The sequence below is a fragment of the Solenopsis invicta genome, chromosome 15 (genome assembly GCF_016802725.1).
Source record: "Solenopsis invicta isolate M01_SB chromosome 15, UNIL_Sinv_3.0, whole genome shotgun sequence".
Taxonomy (NCBI): domain Eukaryota; kingdom Metazoa; phylum Arthropoda; class Insecta; order Hymenoptera; family Formicidae; genus Solenopsis; species Solenopsis invicta.
The window spans coordinates 7021860-7037727 of NC_052678.1; the positions used below are offsets into that span (position 1 = coordinate 7021860).

Below are 15868 nucleotides of genomic sequence, written 5' to 3' on the forward strand. Positions count from 1 at the left end.
TAAATGTTTAATTATCTTTTGTCAGCTAACTAAACTGCAATTTGTACCCTAAATTCATCGCTACTGTGGAAGCCTGGAACAAAATGGACGACAATGTCTCATTTAAATTTACCGACCGTAAGCTGTTCGAGAGTCTAGCGTCATCTAGCATCGATATTCTATGGTGAAGCTGACGAGGTTGCAGTAGTATCGACCGCATGTAACTCAGCAAGATTAAAATTGCAAATAAAATTTTTTTTTTCTTAAATGAGGAAAGAACATCAGAAAAATTAGAAACAAAATGGATAGTTACTAAAAAACATTTTTAGGGCTAATGACATATCTGTGCAGCATAGCCGACGGATCGTCATCTATTGATTATTGGTTGCGGTGGCAATTATCAGTTGCATACATAATATTTTATAATACAAAATAAAATAATAAATTTATTAACAACTGGCTAAAAGAGTTCAGTTCAACCCGAATTAATTTCTGTCAAAATATACTTTTATAATATATTTAAACAATTCGAAAATTAGGCAGGACTGATGAGAGTACCGCGAGGTTATTAATGGGCACAAGTTAAACTATAAATTATAACGCTTTCCAAATATATTATACATAAATCAAATACAAAATGAGCGTTTCATTTACATTAAATAAAGTAAATTTATTATATACATATACATACATTAAAAAATAAACGTTTTTATGCATTAATAACCGCACGATTATTTTCATTAGTCCTGCCTAATTTTCGTATTGCATAAATTTCGAGAGTTCATCGTTTCATTATATTTATGTAATGAAACAATATATATTTACATCTTTTATTTTTATAAGATAAATCTGCATTATCGAATACTTTCAAATCGGTTCCAGTTATCTGGACAATAAATGCACTTTCCACGCAAAGATATAATAATTACATAAACCAATCACACGCTTGATTAGCGGTAACTTCACTCGAACGGTTAATTTCGTAAGGCTCGGTCTCGCGATTTGCAATTCTCTCGAGAGGATCGCGATTCAAGTCGACCGTCTCTTCGCCGCCGCCGCCGCCGCCGCCGCCGCCGCCACCATCACCACCATCACCACCACCACCAGCAACACCACCGTTAATAGTAGTTACATCCGTCGCTGACGCACTACTCTGGTTGTATCACCCTACCTTTTGCTCGTCCTTGTCCCCCTTCCATGGCGGCGGCGTTCACCTTCACGTGTCCACGGCGTTCTCCGCTATTCCGCAGCCGGCGCCGATATCTTCCTCGCGTCCACGAAGGATCAAGATGGGGATTTATTGCCTGCAACAATCGCATTGCACGTGACGTTAGAGCGCTTTCCGTGGACGAGTACCGAGAAACGTATGACACCAGAGGAGGAAACTCTTTGCACAATCGGCACGCACACGTCTGCATGACTGACGCGCGTTCGAGGCAAATGTGAACGCCGTGTCACATAAATATACGAAAAATCCTTTTGTGTCCCGCGATTAATTGGTCGTAAAATCGATAACGTCGAACCTACAGTTTTCGCCGCCGTACTACGTCGCGAAACCCTGCGATGCGATGAAGTATGCAATTGCGCCTAACTAACATTATGACTAATTGGAACAAACTTGAAATCAAATTCGAATACTTGGATGTATGATTCAATTACGTTCATTAGCAAATCTTTGTCATTTATTTATGACTTTATTGGATTTCCATTAAAAATCTTAAATAAAATCTTATAAATAATTCTTCCAAATCTCGTTCAGTAAAGCCATTAAATAGCTCAGTTTCTATGCAATTTTATTTTTAATTTATTTCAATTTTAAATTTTTAATTTGTTTGTTACATTTTATATGTATAAAACTTCATATTAACGAAAATAATAACGATTTTCCAAAATATTTTATAAGATTTTTCATAAAAATTTAATAAAATTATTAGTAAATCATAAATATTTTTCAAATAAATAGAATTTAAAAAGGATGTCATATATGTGTGTATATCCAAATGTTCATTTATCATTCAAATTAAAAATTTGTTTAAAATCTAATAAAATTACATAAAAAGTCTGGCATCAAATGTATTAAATATACATATAATCCAAAAATAATGGCTTTACATAAATTTAAAAAGAAATGTATGAAAAAAATGTCTCGCATTATTTAATTAAATATACGTTCAAGACAGAGTTCACGTGACTCTTCTTTCTATTTCTGTCAACCGATTTCAAAATATTTACTCAATGCGTCAATCGAAAGATTTCCAGACTCTCATCTCCGTAGAATACGATTTTGTTGTAATGGTCAGTTGCAAAAGTTGACCGCACGTGTCCGTGGCTCACACAACCGAATACGATAAGTGTCAGTGTTTGAATATCTTCTACCACCAATGCACGATACGCGTGGTTGACGTGGCTGCGTCATCCAGAGAAATGGAAGAAAAACACAGCGACATTGTACTGTGTGCGCTGGCAAGACGCCGCCGGTTGTTTCCGACTTGTCAAACGCCGGGAAGACACGTTCGCAACCGTCACAGTCTGGACAGTGGCGATCAGTGGCGAGGAGGTGAGACATCGGGTGTACCAGCAATGCACGTGCCATTGTCTGCCGTGATTTTCCTGCTACGCCTAGTCTCGATCGCGACTTATTCGATTCGTCCGACGACGGAGGTCGTGCGCCGACGTGGCGCGTCGTGGAAGTGCTGCGTCGCCGGTTACGCGTTCAATGAGGATCTCGAGTGCGTCCATGCGGAGCCGAACAAGCGAAACTACAGCACGTACGACGTTTGGCGAGACGTCTCGTCTCAACATTCGCAGCGAATCACCATGGTAATCGCGACCGTGCACGGCTTGAGATACGACGACAAGAAGAACGACACTGATTCGAGACATCGTTCAGGCGACCTTCCTCGTATTTGTTCCATCTTGCGCGCGCCGAGGGATTTCTGTATCGAGAACATGATCAATGGCACGACGGTGTTGATTAAGTGCGCGGAGGCCGGCTCGGAAGTGACTCTGGACAGAGAAAACTCGACAGTGGCAAAGAAAACCACGATGACGACGACGACGACAACGGTCATCACCGTGACGACCATTACCACTATTACCTCCATCAGCACGAAGAACGTAACGTCGAAGGAGGATGACACGGAGGTCGTTTACCACTGCAACGATCTGCGGACAGTATTCTTCTGGGGCGCGCAGACCTACATGGACACCAACTTGGCTCATGTTATCCTGTGCACAATCGTCGTCGTGGTGTACCTGTCCGTTCCGGAACTCGGCAAGGGCATCTACAATCGCGCGGTGCTCCGTCACAACCTCTGCCTGCTGCTGCAGGGATGCTTCCTGTTGTTTCTCGGCTACTGTAACCTGTGCGGCGTCCCGATCAGCGACGACTTCGAGACACTCCTCTGGATAGTAATGCAATACTTCACGAACGCCACGGTGTTCTGGCTGAACGTGATCTGCTTCGACATGGCCCTGTCCATCACGCGGTTCCGCTGGATGATGGGATCCGGTCAGCAGACGAGTCAGGAGGAGTACAGACGGCTCCTGCTGTACGGCGCATTCGCGTGGGGCGGCGCCTTCTTACCCGCTGTTATCGCTGTCATTTTGGAATTTTGCCCCGGCATCCCGGAGGATCTTCCGCTCAAGCCGAATTACCGCCGTTACCATGACGGGCCGAACTACGTGGTGAACATATATTTCTTCGGCATACCGCTGCTGACGCTCTTCTGGAACAATGTGCTGTTCGTGTTCACCACGTACAAGATCATACGAATACAGCGGAGCACGGAGATAGCGACGAGAAATCATACCAACGTCCTCAGAAAGAAGTACTTCCTCTTTTTGCAGCTGTATCTGCTGATGGGAGCGCCGTGGTTCTTCGGCTTGCTCCTCGCTTGCATGAACAAGCTCGTGGTGATGAAGATATGTCGGCTGATATGGCCGATTCTGTGGCTTTTGATGCTCGCTACTCACAAGAAATTGCGGCGGAAGCTCACGAACAAGTTGCGGTGCATTAAGAAGAAGCGGAAGACCGTCGCAACCATCGCGTAGACAACTCCAATGACTTTAAAGGCTTTCAAGGGTGGCTTCTCGTCAAAAGTGCTAGGAGATTTACGGGCTGTCTCCGCGTCTTGATCCATCGTAAAATTAATGACTTTGCGCGATCTAGAAGCGCGGACCGTCGCGTCGGCGAAAAAAAAAATGCGTGCGTGGCGAATCGAGTTCTTATCAATTGCGACCGCGGCGTGGAAAATCGCGCGGATGTTCCTCTTCTATTGTAACACAATGTTATGCAATCTTGCGGTGGTAAGACAGTTCCGCATGCCCGTCATTAAGTTTTGCGCAAACTGCTCGCGCTCACGGGCATTTACATTATTTTCTTGCGCAACCTGTAGAAAAAGTCCCCGTCTCGAGGAAAAGGAATAAAAAAATCAACGATGTCGCCGCCGCAATATCCGATGCCGCGAACCGAGCGATGAGTCGCAGAAAAACTCGGGCGCGCGACGTCACTGTGCGCGGCAGGATAATAAAGGAGTCGGGGCGCGACGTCGTTTCCTGCCGGGGCATTTTAATTACCGTATTCGCGACGCGCCATCACTCGCCCCCGCGTGCTCGTATTATCTTTTTTTTTTGTTTTACAACGTGTAGAATATTAACCTGTTAGTGTACAACGCGAGCGATACATCAACGGCGCGGCGCTTTTTACGACGGTGGATCTCTCTGCACCTCGGAAAGACGCAATAAGAACGTGATTCTCTCTCTCTCTCTTTACTCTCGAGGGAAAAACCTCGCCTCCTGTGCTAACAGGTTAAAATATAACTGTAAAATGCACGAGAGATATTCTCTATTCTCTGCCGTGTGTCAATTTTGTACCTCCAGTATTAGGTAGACGGAAAGAGACTCTCTCGTGTAAATATCGCTGGTATTATAGAAATTCTGTTATCTAGTCAAATATATGGGAGAATAAACAAGTCAATTAACGACAAGTAGGGCTTGCTGGAAAAGAAATTATCTCGAATCACGATCCCCTCGATAGCGCAATAACGATCGCGTGGAATCGATAAGCGACGGCCTACTTATCAAAGACATGTTGATTTAGTGTCCTTGCTCGCGATACGACATTTTTATGAAAAAGAAAAAGAGAATTATAATTTTTTAAAGCCAATTACAATATCAGAATTAGATATTTCTGAGAATGTGATAAAGGACGGATATCGCATCGCGTATGTATATGCATAGGAGAGATAAAAAAGATTAATGACAACTGGCTTGTTGCTTGTACGATTTGTTTATAGTGATTAAATATTGTAGTTAATGTAGATACGATCTGCTATATATGTGACTAACTTGCAATACTTTATTATAAATAGAACAAACTGAAATGTTTATTTTTTCGCGGTAAAACCGCTCGTGCGGCATTGCTCTATTATTTTAGGATGCAAGAGCACGAGCTGCAAATAAATTTATATGCAAAATTGTAGAAAAATATTCGACGCAAACTCAGGGAATCTATCAGGACGAAAATATCCATGACCAACATTTATGTAACGAAATGTAAACAATTTATAAACGCGATTAAAATGTACGTTTCAACTGATAACGCTTTTTCCATATGTGTCCTCTCACGAGCATAAAGAAAAAAAAAAAAAATATATATATATATATATATATATCCTGCTCTGCTTTTTTTACGAAACAATATTATTGATATATTATACTATTAACACTTAAATTGCATTTATTCATATAAAATACGATCTTGCTCAGATTTATTTTTATTTTGTTTTTTTATCTCTATTGTTAGAGTTAACATTCATTTTACATATATTTTTTAACGTATTTATACAATACATAATACGTACATACCTATTCATCTTGGGTTTTTCACATAAAGCTGCTAACTAGAAAGGCTTATAGTTAGCTAATCTTCGCAAGTATACGTGGACGTGACGTGAGTCATCGCCTGGGTATCGCTGTCATAGATTGCATCAATATTTATGCCGTGCATCGCGTGTGTGTGCAGATTCGTGTATGTTATTTCGCGTTAAAACAAAAGCTAATTTATACGCGTCAAATTTTTTGTCGGTCAAGTTACTCCCGCATTTTACGGATCACGTCGTGCCGCGTCTGCGCGGATTTGCGCTCGAACAGATGCAAAAAAATGTCATACGTAGTAATAATTTGAAGTTTGACACACGGGAAATATTACGTGTGACAAGCATGCTTCGTTAGCGGACTCCCTTGTCAAGAGATATTTCGGTGATCATTATGTCCGACAAGCCTTTTAAAGCACAAAACGCTTTTCATCCCGCGGATCCACCGCACGGCATGCAAAATTACGATGTGGGCGCTCTAACGAGAGATCAGAAACGAGCTTTGAACGAAATGAAAATGATCACTCGAAAAGAAAACGAGGTTTATCTTAAAGCGCACCCGGAAATCAGATGTTTGATCTCCATTTTATTGAGGTAAAATGACACGTACCTAATAATTGCTTCAGAAAAATATATCTTTACATTCCTTAAATTTGTAGAGAAGAAGGTAATTTTTGGAGCATCTTTCAATTAAAAAATAATTTGCTTAAATTAAATAAATAATTTAAACAAATAATATTTTCACTGCAGAAAAAGCTACTAACGTTATTTCTGAGATTAAATTTTTATTTTTGCTCAGAAGTATTTTCACTTTAACTTACTTAAAAAAAACCAAATTTAAAAAATAATTTTATCAATTTAACATAATCTTTCTCTAGGTATGCCTTCTTATGTGTGTATAATAAAATATTAAAATGTATCTTGAAAAAGTTTCGAAATGCTCAAAAGTGAAGATGCCTTATAACAATTGTTAACTATTATACATTGACATTAGCACCACTACATAATGGCTACTAAACAAATAATTCCATAAGTAATTTCTAACAATTCGTTATCTAATAACGAATATAATACGGACGCTCATAATATGTAAATGATCCATAAAATATCATTTTCTCCTCTACTCAATTTAATTTTAATTATTTTATCATTCACTTGCGTTTTATTATGGTTATTTATGTACTACTATGTGGGATTTATATTTAATTCATGCTCTTCTCTAATAATAATTTTATAAAAAATGCGAAACGCCAATTACAATATTTGATACGCGACGAGAATATCGTTCGAGATTAATGATACGTCATTAAAATCGCTCTCGCAGGCACGTCCTATCGGAGCGGCCGCTCATCGATATTCCCGAGGTTGTAGGTACATTTTTCAACAGACCACGTTGTGAAATTGTTGCTGACCTTTTGGATTACTTGTCGTCCACCGATAAACGATCGCACATAACGGACGATCTTCGACGGGAATTGTTTCGAACGACCAGCGTTGAAACCAGCAGTAGCAGTGGCTCGAGCTCACAATCCGATTCTGACTTGTGCGACTGCAGCAGCATGAATTGCGACTCATAATTTTTAATAGCAGTCCAATTATAGTCAACTTACACTGCTTAAATTTGTATACGAAGATGTTTGTAGCGAAGAGAAGCAACCTATCCATTCTAATAATAATGCGATTTGTACGATCCCGTCGAAAGAACTTATTATAGATTTAGATTTAGTATAAAATTAGTTCGACTTATGTATAGCGGAGCTAAATAATTTATATAACGTCCCATAAAGAACTCACGGTTGTGTTTCCTTTATATAACGCTATATAAATACTACCTGTCATTATAATCCGTCTTACATTGGAATCCGAGTCTTATTTCTAGTGTTTACCTCGCGTACGTCAATGTGTGATTACACCAGTGGATTATACAGTTACGTACGTATTAATCGCGCAACCGGTTCTGCGTATACGTTACTGCTGTTATTAATCTAAGCCTTATCCTATTTATTAAACGGTCGAACAGGCGACAGTGCGTACAGCCATTATTTGTAATTAATGCGCGCGACATAGGGAAAGTAACGAGCGCGTATCGATTAGATAAAAATGGAGTGCGAAAACGCGGCCCGAGTTACGCCCGAGTTACCTGACAATATTCAGCGACACTATTTATCTGGTCGTGCTAACGACAGCGGTTATCTTGCAGAGTAACATGATGGGCGGTGAGGACCGGTTGCAGCGATGCCGATCGGCGCTAATCTCGATTAATTAAATTTTGTTAACTTTATCTATGGGGTGTACCGGAACTGTTATATTAACGACGGTCTCGCCGGTTAATCCCACGACAATTTTTCTTTAACTAAAAGCAATGGATTGACGCGGATTGTTCTCAAGATGCGGTGAAATTGAGTCACACTTTCGGAAAGAAGACGAATGATGACAAGTAAAATATTCGATCATTAAACATCCTGTGTAGAAATATTGGTGATTTCAATAAGGACCTGATTAATTTACTTGAATATAAATCGGTCTTGTATAGCATGGAACAAGTTGAATATAATATTGGCTCTTATATGGAAAGAAAAGAAAATTTTAAAATATTTTAAAATAAAGTGTTAATTAGGTGCTAAAGTCTGAAATTTAGGCGCTCGAACGTTTGGTAGAAAATTAAAAAAAAAATTAGGTGGAGCTTTCTCTTTCTCTGGTTTAAGTTGGCCTCCTCCCCAACAAAAAATAAATATTTCTTACGTAAACGAAAAAACAAATACAGTAAAATTAAGTGCTAATCAGATGCTTCAAGAAATAATAAAAATAAATAATTTCTCACTCACCAACATCATTCACGACGTGCAGCAGCGGAGTTGTAACGCCACGTTGATCTGCAACATACAAATACGAAATCTAGATTAGCGCTCAAACGACACAATTAATATTAAAAAATTTATAATTCTTTATGCATCAAAGTTTTAAGAAATAACACCTCTTGGAAAAAATGTTATGAAAAAATTCACTTCAAAGAAGATGAAAAATCTCTCTTCGAAATTAATTTATTTATAATAATATTAATAATAATTCTAAAAGGGATCATTTCTTGAAACTTTGCACACACCTTCTGGGTAACATTAAAGAAGATGCCTGTAAAGATTCAAAAAATGACTCCTCTTGAAAAAAAGTTATGAAAAAATTCACTTGGAAGAAAGAGATTTTTCGTCTTCTTCGAAATGAATTTTTTCATAACTTTTTATCAAGAGAGATCATTTTTGTTTTAACTTTAGAGATAACTTCCTAATGTTACTCAGAAGGTGTGTGCGAGCAGCACACAGTGTTTCTTCAGTAATTTCAAGCATTTATATATTTAACTGAAATACATAAATATTTGAAACAAAGAAATTCAATCAGTTGGAAAATTTAGTCAAGTCGACAATTTTTTTTAAGCACGAGTAACGTATAAATAATGTTACTCACCCACAATTGTTTCGCCGTTGCCCGATGCTCTCCCTGAGCCTCTATCTCCTCTCAGATCAACGCGAACGAAAGATCAATTACGATCGCGCGCTAATTATCTCAGCAACGCACGACACTTTGTTGACGGAACTCACGGCGAAACGACATCATCACGTAGCGAAAGGGACACAAGACCGTGCGAGAATATGATCCTGATCGATGTTCCGTCGGAACATTTCACCGTCGCACACGAAAACCCGTAAGTAGCTGCGCGTACGAAGAAAATTCGTTCGACATCGATGATAATACGCGAGTTAGTGCACGATGCGTAGGCCGGACGGAGCTCGTGGTTATTCGCGGAGTCATCTTAACCTCTACGCCGTTCCGCAACAACAAGAATGCGCGCGTACGAACGGCACGAACGTTGCTACGAGCGAAGCTCGCGGCGAGAGACGCTCGCCGTCGCTAACTTCACGCCATCACGCCACCCCGCAAGAGAGCGAGAGAAAAATCAAACACACGCGTAGCCATCTCGGGGCGATAGTTATTCGTACGAATATTCACGGCACTGATGTATGGTGCACACGAAGACATTGTGCATGTAAGGACGATCGGGCACGAAACGACCGTAGCGAAATAAACACGGCGATCCCCCGCGGTAACCTTTACTCGCCTTCGTCAACCGGCGCACGGCGGAGTCAAAACACTACAATCGTTTCACTCGGTATCACTGTACATAACACTCGCGAACTGTAGCTGTGATAGACACGCGGCGAGATCGGAGCTGGCGCGATCCGCAGACACCGAAATGCGTAGCGTAGTTGTGACGCCACCGCCTTCGCCGTCGCCGGCATGTCGACTGTTGCCACGTCTACTGCTGTCCCATCATCGGTTGGCCGCCGTAATACGCACATCGCGGCGACTCCTCGTCGTACGTGTATCGAATCGGGAATCGAGCTTCCCGCGAATCTACCTACCGTGATGAAACGCAAGACGGAACCGAGCCGCCAAATGACTTCTCGCCGCCGATCGCGACGCTTCGCTACTAGCACAGCAGCGCCGCGCCGCCGCGTTGCGGTCTAGTAGTGAAACACGTCGGTCGGCGGTGAGAAGTCGTTCGACGGATCGGTTTCGTTTTGCATCGTCTTGCATTTCATCGCGGTAGGTAGATCCGCAGAAAGCCCGATGCCGACACACGTGCAACAATCGTGTGACGAGGAGCCGCCGCGATGTGCGTATTTCGGCGGCCGACGGGCCGCAGTCGACGGATCGACAGTCGATGGGACGGCGGCTATGGCGATGGCGTAGTAGCTACGCAACTACGCATTTCGGCATTCGGCATCTCTCGTCGCGTGTGTCTCAGCCACAGTTCGCGAATGTTTATACACAGTGGTATAGAGTGAACTGCGTATTGTACAAGGTGACGGTCGTCCTGAAACGTGTTTGTCGACTCTTCGCCGTGCGCTGGGCAACAGAAGCGAGACCGCGATGCTCCCGTGTTCGTCGTCGCTTCGCAACAGACGTTTCGCGCCCGATTTTCCTCGCATGTACAGATACATTCGCGTTTTCGTGTGCAATGAATATTCGTATGAAATAGCCATCGACCTGAGATGGCTACGCGCGCGTTAGATCTTTCGTTCTTTTTCGGGTTAGCGTGATGGCGTGAAGTTAGCGACGGTGAGCCTCTCTCGCCGCGAGCTTCGTTTGTAACAACGTTCGTGCCGTTCGTGTTGTTGTTGCGGGACGGCGTAGAGGTTTGGATGACCCCGTAAATAATCGCGAGCTCCGTCTGACTTACGCATTGCGCACCAACTCGCGTCTTATCATCGATGTCGAACGAATTTCCTTCGTACGCGCAGCTACTTATGGGTTTTCGTGTGCGACGGTGAAATGTTCCGACGAAATATCGACCTACGCATTCTAAATCATAACCTCGCGTGGTCGTGTGTTCCTTTCGCTACGTGGTGATGTCGTTTTGCCATTAACAAGTGCCGTCAACAAAGTATTGCCTTAATAATTAACGCGCGATCGTAATTAATCTGTCGTTCGCGAGTGTTACTGTGTTAATTGTGCCTTGACGAGATCTGGGAGGAGGAGGAGGTCCGGGGGACATCAGGCAACGGCGGAACAATCCGGTGGTGAGTAATATTATATTAATTTTTTTATGTTAATTGTGTTGTTTAAGCGCTAATCTAGATTTTGTATTTGTGTGTTGCAGATCAATCCGCTGCTGCGTGTCGGTGAGTGAGAAATTATTTATTTTTATTTTTTTCTTGAAGCATCTAATTAATACTCAATTCTACTGCATTTGTTTATTCATTTATATAATGAATATTTATTTTTTTTGTTGAGAGGGGGCTAGTAAAATTAACTCAGCCCCACCCAAATTTTTTTTAATTTTTTACCAAACGGTTCGTGCATTTAATTTTAGACTTGAGCACCTAATTAACACTTAATTTCTAAATATTTTAAAATTAATTTTGCGTTGGTGAGAGGGCGGGTTAGCTGATACGAGTAATGTAAATACATATTGCGCCATGTCGATACATTTAGGCTGCGGTTCGATTCGCGCTCAAATCGCTATTGGCTTCATTCTCTTCTTGTTTATGCTGGAACAGTAAAGATGCAAATAGCGCTTTGGACATGAATCGGACCGTGGCCTTAGTCAGTATGGCAAATATCTTAACAGCTCTAACTCGCTAATTTTAACGCTTAATAATTCACTTCGCGTAGTAGACCGCCACGTTTTTCTTTCAGATCTTTTCATTTTGAATGAAAACGCATCGGATGAATATATTTTTATTAAAATTTAGGGTAAAGTTCCTATTCTAAATAATTACCTAAGATTTAAATACAGAGTCATTATAGCCTACAAAGTCGACTTATTAAATTTTTTTTTTCTTACATGAGGTATCATTCATAAATCTTTTTCTGATTGTTACAAGCTGATCCTCATAAATAAGTATTTATAAAGTTGATTTTTTTTTCCTTATTAAATCCTGACAAGTCTCAGTAGATAATAACAAAGAAACCTTATTTATAACATCGCTCATTAATAAATAATGATCGAAGACTCATGTTACATAAAAACCTTAATAAATTTTTACATGAAATTAATAGACTGCAGCGAATAAGGGATTATCCTGAAATTTTTCCTTAAAGAATAAAACTCGCCTGTGGCTTTTGAACGGGTTCTCGTGATGAAAAGTATCGCTTCTTTGGGACACCGCGTATATCTTAATTGGACCGCTGACAAGATGGAAACAGGGATCACCATTAAGAATCGGTTAGGGCTGTCAGTGCGATTTATCAGCGGAGGGAAAACTCGGGCTCGTTTCCGTCGTCACGTTCGGCTCGATCGGTCGCCGTGTCACGCGATTAGTCGCGAAACGAGATTAATCAGGTTGCGAAAAACAACAAAAAGAAAGAAAGATAGGAAGAAACGTTCGTAAAACGAACGAAGCGACGCGCGCGCTTTGCTTCCATTGCCGGGTAGCTTCCGGTTGCTTGCACGCAGGGGGAGAGTTGGGGGTGCGCGATTGTTCGCTCGAGTTCCGCTACGCGAGTGTCACACAGCCGGTCTTTCATTCGCATCTCCGTTATCTCTTGATACTACCACCGACCCGTCGTTTTCCGATTGCGCTGCAAACACGGCGCGGCGTTTCTCCCGTTTTTTTTTTGTGTGCAGGTGTCGCGCATCCTTGGGCGATACGCGCAGTCGGGTAGTAACATCCGCGCTGTGTGGAGACTCGCCTAGCGGGAGAATCTCGAGGAAAGAGAAAAAAAAGAATGCGACAAGTACCTCAGATAAGTGCCTTTCGATGCTAGAAACGCAGCTGTCGTGGCGGATCCGAACATCCTTCGGCGCGGGTGTTGCGGGTGTCGTTGGATCATCATGGGTTGAGACGGTGACGACGGGGAGACGTGCGATGAGCGCGGGCGTGCTGCGAGAGAAATAGACGAACTTTGAAAATATTCCTGAGAGCGCGCGAGGTCTCGAAAAAGTTTCGAGGAAAATACTTGGGTTCGACAATGTTTATCTGGTGGACCCGAGACGGCGAGCGCGCGAGCTTCCAGGAACTACTACATACCTCACGCGCGGCTCGAGAGAGCGAGACATTTTATGAAGTCGACCGTTTCGGCAACAAATAAAGCTTGAAACCCGCTCGCCTCTCGGGAAGTTGGTGGAAAGGTAAAACTCGTGATCCCTCTTCCACCGCGACTTACTTTTATCGAATATTCTCCACGGATAAGGGCCGATGTATCCCGCAATCCGGTTTTACGCGATAATTCCTTCATGACCCAGATCTTTGATAAATTTGTAAAACGTAATACCGCGGGATAGAGGGTTTTTGGGGATAATCTGCAAAATGCGTTTATACGCGACGAGCGATATTAATTGTAAATTGTTGATTTCCCCAATATTGATACGTATATGAAATTTTGCCGCAACCATTATCGCGCTTGGCACAGAATTTCGGGAAATTTCATGTATTTAATCGCACATCGCGTTTAATATCCCACTTCAATTACTACTACAAAATCAACTTCGTTAGTAAGCTCCGTCCCGCTCTTATTTTCGACGAGCCGCGGGCGCGACAATTCCCGGAAGATAAACAAGTCCACGCACGCCGCGCGCCGCACGGTTCTAAGTAATTTCTCGGAAATTTTTCGACCTCGCTTCCACGTCTTTCAAGATCTACCTTTTTCTTCGTTTTACAAGCAATTCCCTTTACAACGAATATTCTGGAGCGCATTCCGGAATATTTACCTAAGGCAATGCGCGCGGCGCCAACGACGGTCAGAAGGAAACGCAGAAATAAAACGCATAAGTTTGGTAGGCTCGCGAGAATGCGACTCTGCTTTTAGGGTAGAACTAGAGTTGCCAAATCCTCCAACATTCCGAATTGCCGGACGTTTCTTCCGCGGGAATAAAATCCACTCGGATAGAAATAGCAATCGTAAAAACTAGAATAAATATGAAATTTAATATGAAATTACTTTCGATATTGTTTTTCAGTTTCAAAAACAGAGTTTGGCCGAATAAAACAACAATAAACTACTATTATTTAATATGAAATACGTTTTATCATGAAACACGAAATTAAATCGTGTTTTACATGTAGAGCTATACGAGAATTGAGGGTCGATTCGCTAAATAACACTGCATCCACAGGAAGAATTTCAATGCTGTTATTCTTCTATGTATAAAATAAGATTGATATAGAAGCAATCATAATTATTATTGGGAAGCGAATATTTTATTCAAAAATGGAAAAATTCTTAAATGCAGAATGGGAATCCAAGGAAACTTGCAAATGTATATAAATTCTCAGGAAATTATTATGGAGCATTACGATCCGTTTTCGATTGGCCGCGTTTTTAATTTAAACTTCTTAAATTAATGAAAATGAACAAAAAATAAAACAATAAAGTAATCTATGTTTTATTAATTTTCTCAGACAGATTAGAAAAAAATTCGGCGAATCTCATTCTTGATTAACAATAGATTGATCTGAAGATTTTTTTTGAAGAATTTTCTTTCTAATAATATATCACTATACGAAGACTCCACAAGAGAGTTCGCTTCGTAGATATCAAATACCTCATCTCAAAGCGTAAAGGCCCGTAAGGACTCGCTTTACGTATAAACAAAGGCTGCTAGGCTTTCCATGAATGCGTTAATTAATGTATAATGCATCGTATACGAATCTTTCTTGCGAAAGAGCGCTTGTCTGCAATGAGAAAAGTTTTTTATAAATCAAAATGAGTATCTTGCTCGTTATTTTAAATAAAAACTATTCAATTTGTCAAGATAGGCCAAGAACAACAAATTCACGGATGTTAGTTAAAAATATTTAATCTGTGGCTATGATATAACAAATAGTACAGCGATACAAGTTTCAATTTTACTTAGTCTTCTTTAGTCGTAAAAATATAATAAAACTCGGTTATTGACAGATAATACATTTTAACTGCAAGAAACATAAAGCAGATCGGATTAACGTGGATTTTAATATGTACGTTAATCCAATATATTTCTCTTTAATGCTTTATGTTTTTTTGCGTTTAATTTTTATCCATTAGTGATTGAATTTTATTACGTTTTTGCAACTGATGTTCAATCTATTTGAATAAATCGAGGAAATGATGTTAAAATAAATAATATATTGAATAATAAACCTTTTTTCTCTTGTACACGTTCTTCTATCAGTAATCTCGAACTGTGGTTAATCATCGTGTGCTATAATATTGAGCAAATTTTTATTTTAAGTGTAAGAATATATCAATTGAAATTAATACATGAATTAATATGATTACTCTTATCTTCAGACAGTAAATCAACCTTATTTAATTCGATGAAGAAAAATAGAAATTATAGACCTTATATGAGAATTACTCTTTTTTTTTATACTTCATGCATAAAGTTGTAATAAAATTAACTATATTGTGTAAAATGAAAAATATTTTTAGTTTTGTTGTTAGAAATTCTTTTTGAAAGGATGCTTCGCGCGGTACTCTAACTAATAGACGCTTGCAATGGAAAAATTTCACTGTAATTCAACCTCTGTTTG

General features: G+C 40.5%; 4 protein-coding genes across 7 annotated transcripts in view; 3 read left to right on the forward strand and 1 right to left on the reverse strand.

Moving 5' to 3' along the window:
- LOC105198933 overlaps positions 1 to 13218 on the reverse strand; it is a 46254-nt gene extending 33036 nt beyond the window's left edge. Inside the window, exons 1-3 of one of the 4 annotated variants that reach the window (XM_039457967.1) lie at positions 13096 to 13218; positions 8681 to 8728; positions 1151 to 1283 (exon numbers count right to left, since the gene is read on the reverse strand). The gene's annotated coding sequence lies outside the window, so the exon portion shown is untranslated. Of the gene's footprint in view, positions 1 to 1150; positions 1284 to 2211; positions 2347 to 8680; positions 8729 to 9314; positions 10311 to 13095 lie in introns of those variants that run through there. The other 3 variants (XM_039457969.1, XM_039457966.1, XM_039457968.1) reach the window with 3 other exon arrangements.
- Positions 2372 to 5578, forward strand: LOC105198935. Its single transcript, XM_011165806.3, has one exon. The coding sequence runs from the start codon at positions 2404 to 2406 to the stop codon at positions 4030 to 4032; it is 1629 nt and encodes a 542-aa protein (XP_011164108.1). The 5' UTR covers positions 2372 to 2403; the 3' UTR covers positions 4033 to 5578.
- Positions 5745 to 8765, forward strand: LOC105198936. Its single transcript, XM_011165807.3, has 2 exons — positions 5745 to 6449; positions 7180 to 8765. The coding sequence occupies exons 1-2, from the start codon at positions 6250 to 6252 to the stop codon at positions 7430 to 7432; spliced, it is 453 nt and encodes a 150-aa protein (XP_011164109.1). The 5' UTR covers positions 5745 to 6249; the 3' UTR covers positions 7433 to 8765.
- LOC105198941 (roundabout homolog 2) overlaps positions 10401 to 15868 on the forward strand; it is a 118898-nt gene continuing 113430 nt past the window's right edge. The window contains exons 1-2 of the mRNA XM_039457965.1: positions 10401 to 11431; positions 11512 to 11533. The gene's annotated coding sequence lies outside the window, so the exon portion shown is untranslated. The remainder of the gene's footprint in view (positions 11432 to 11511; positions 11534 to 15868) is intronic.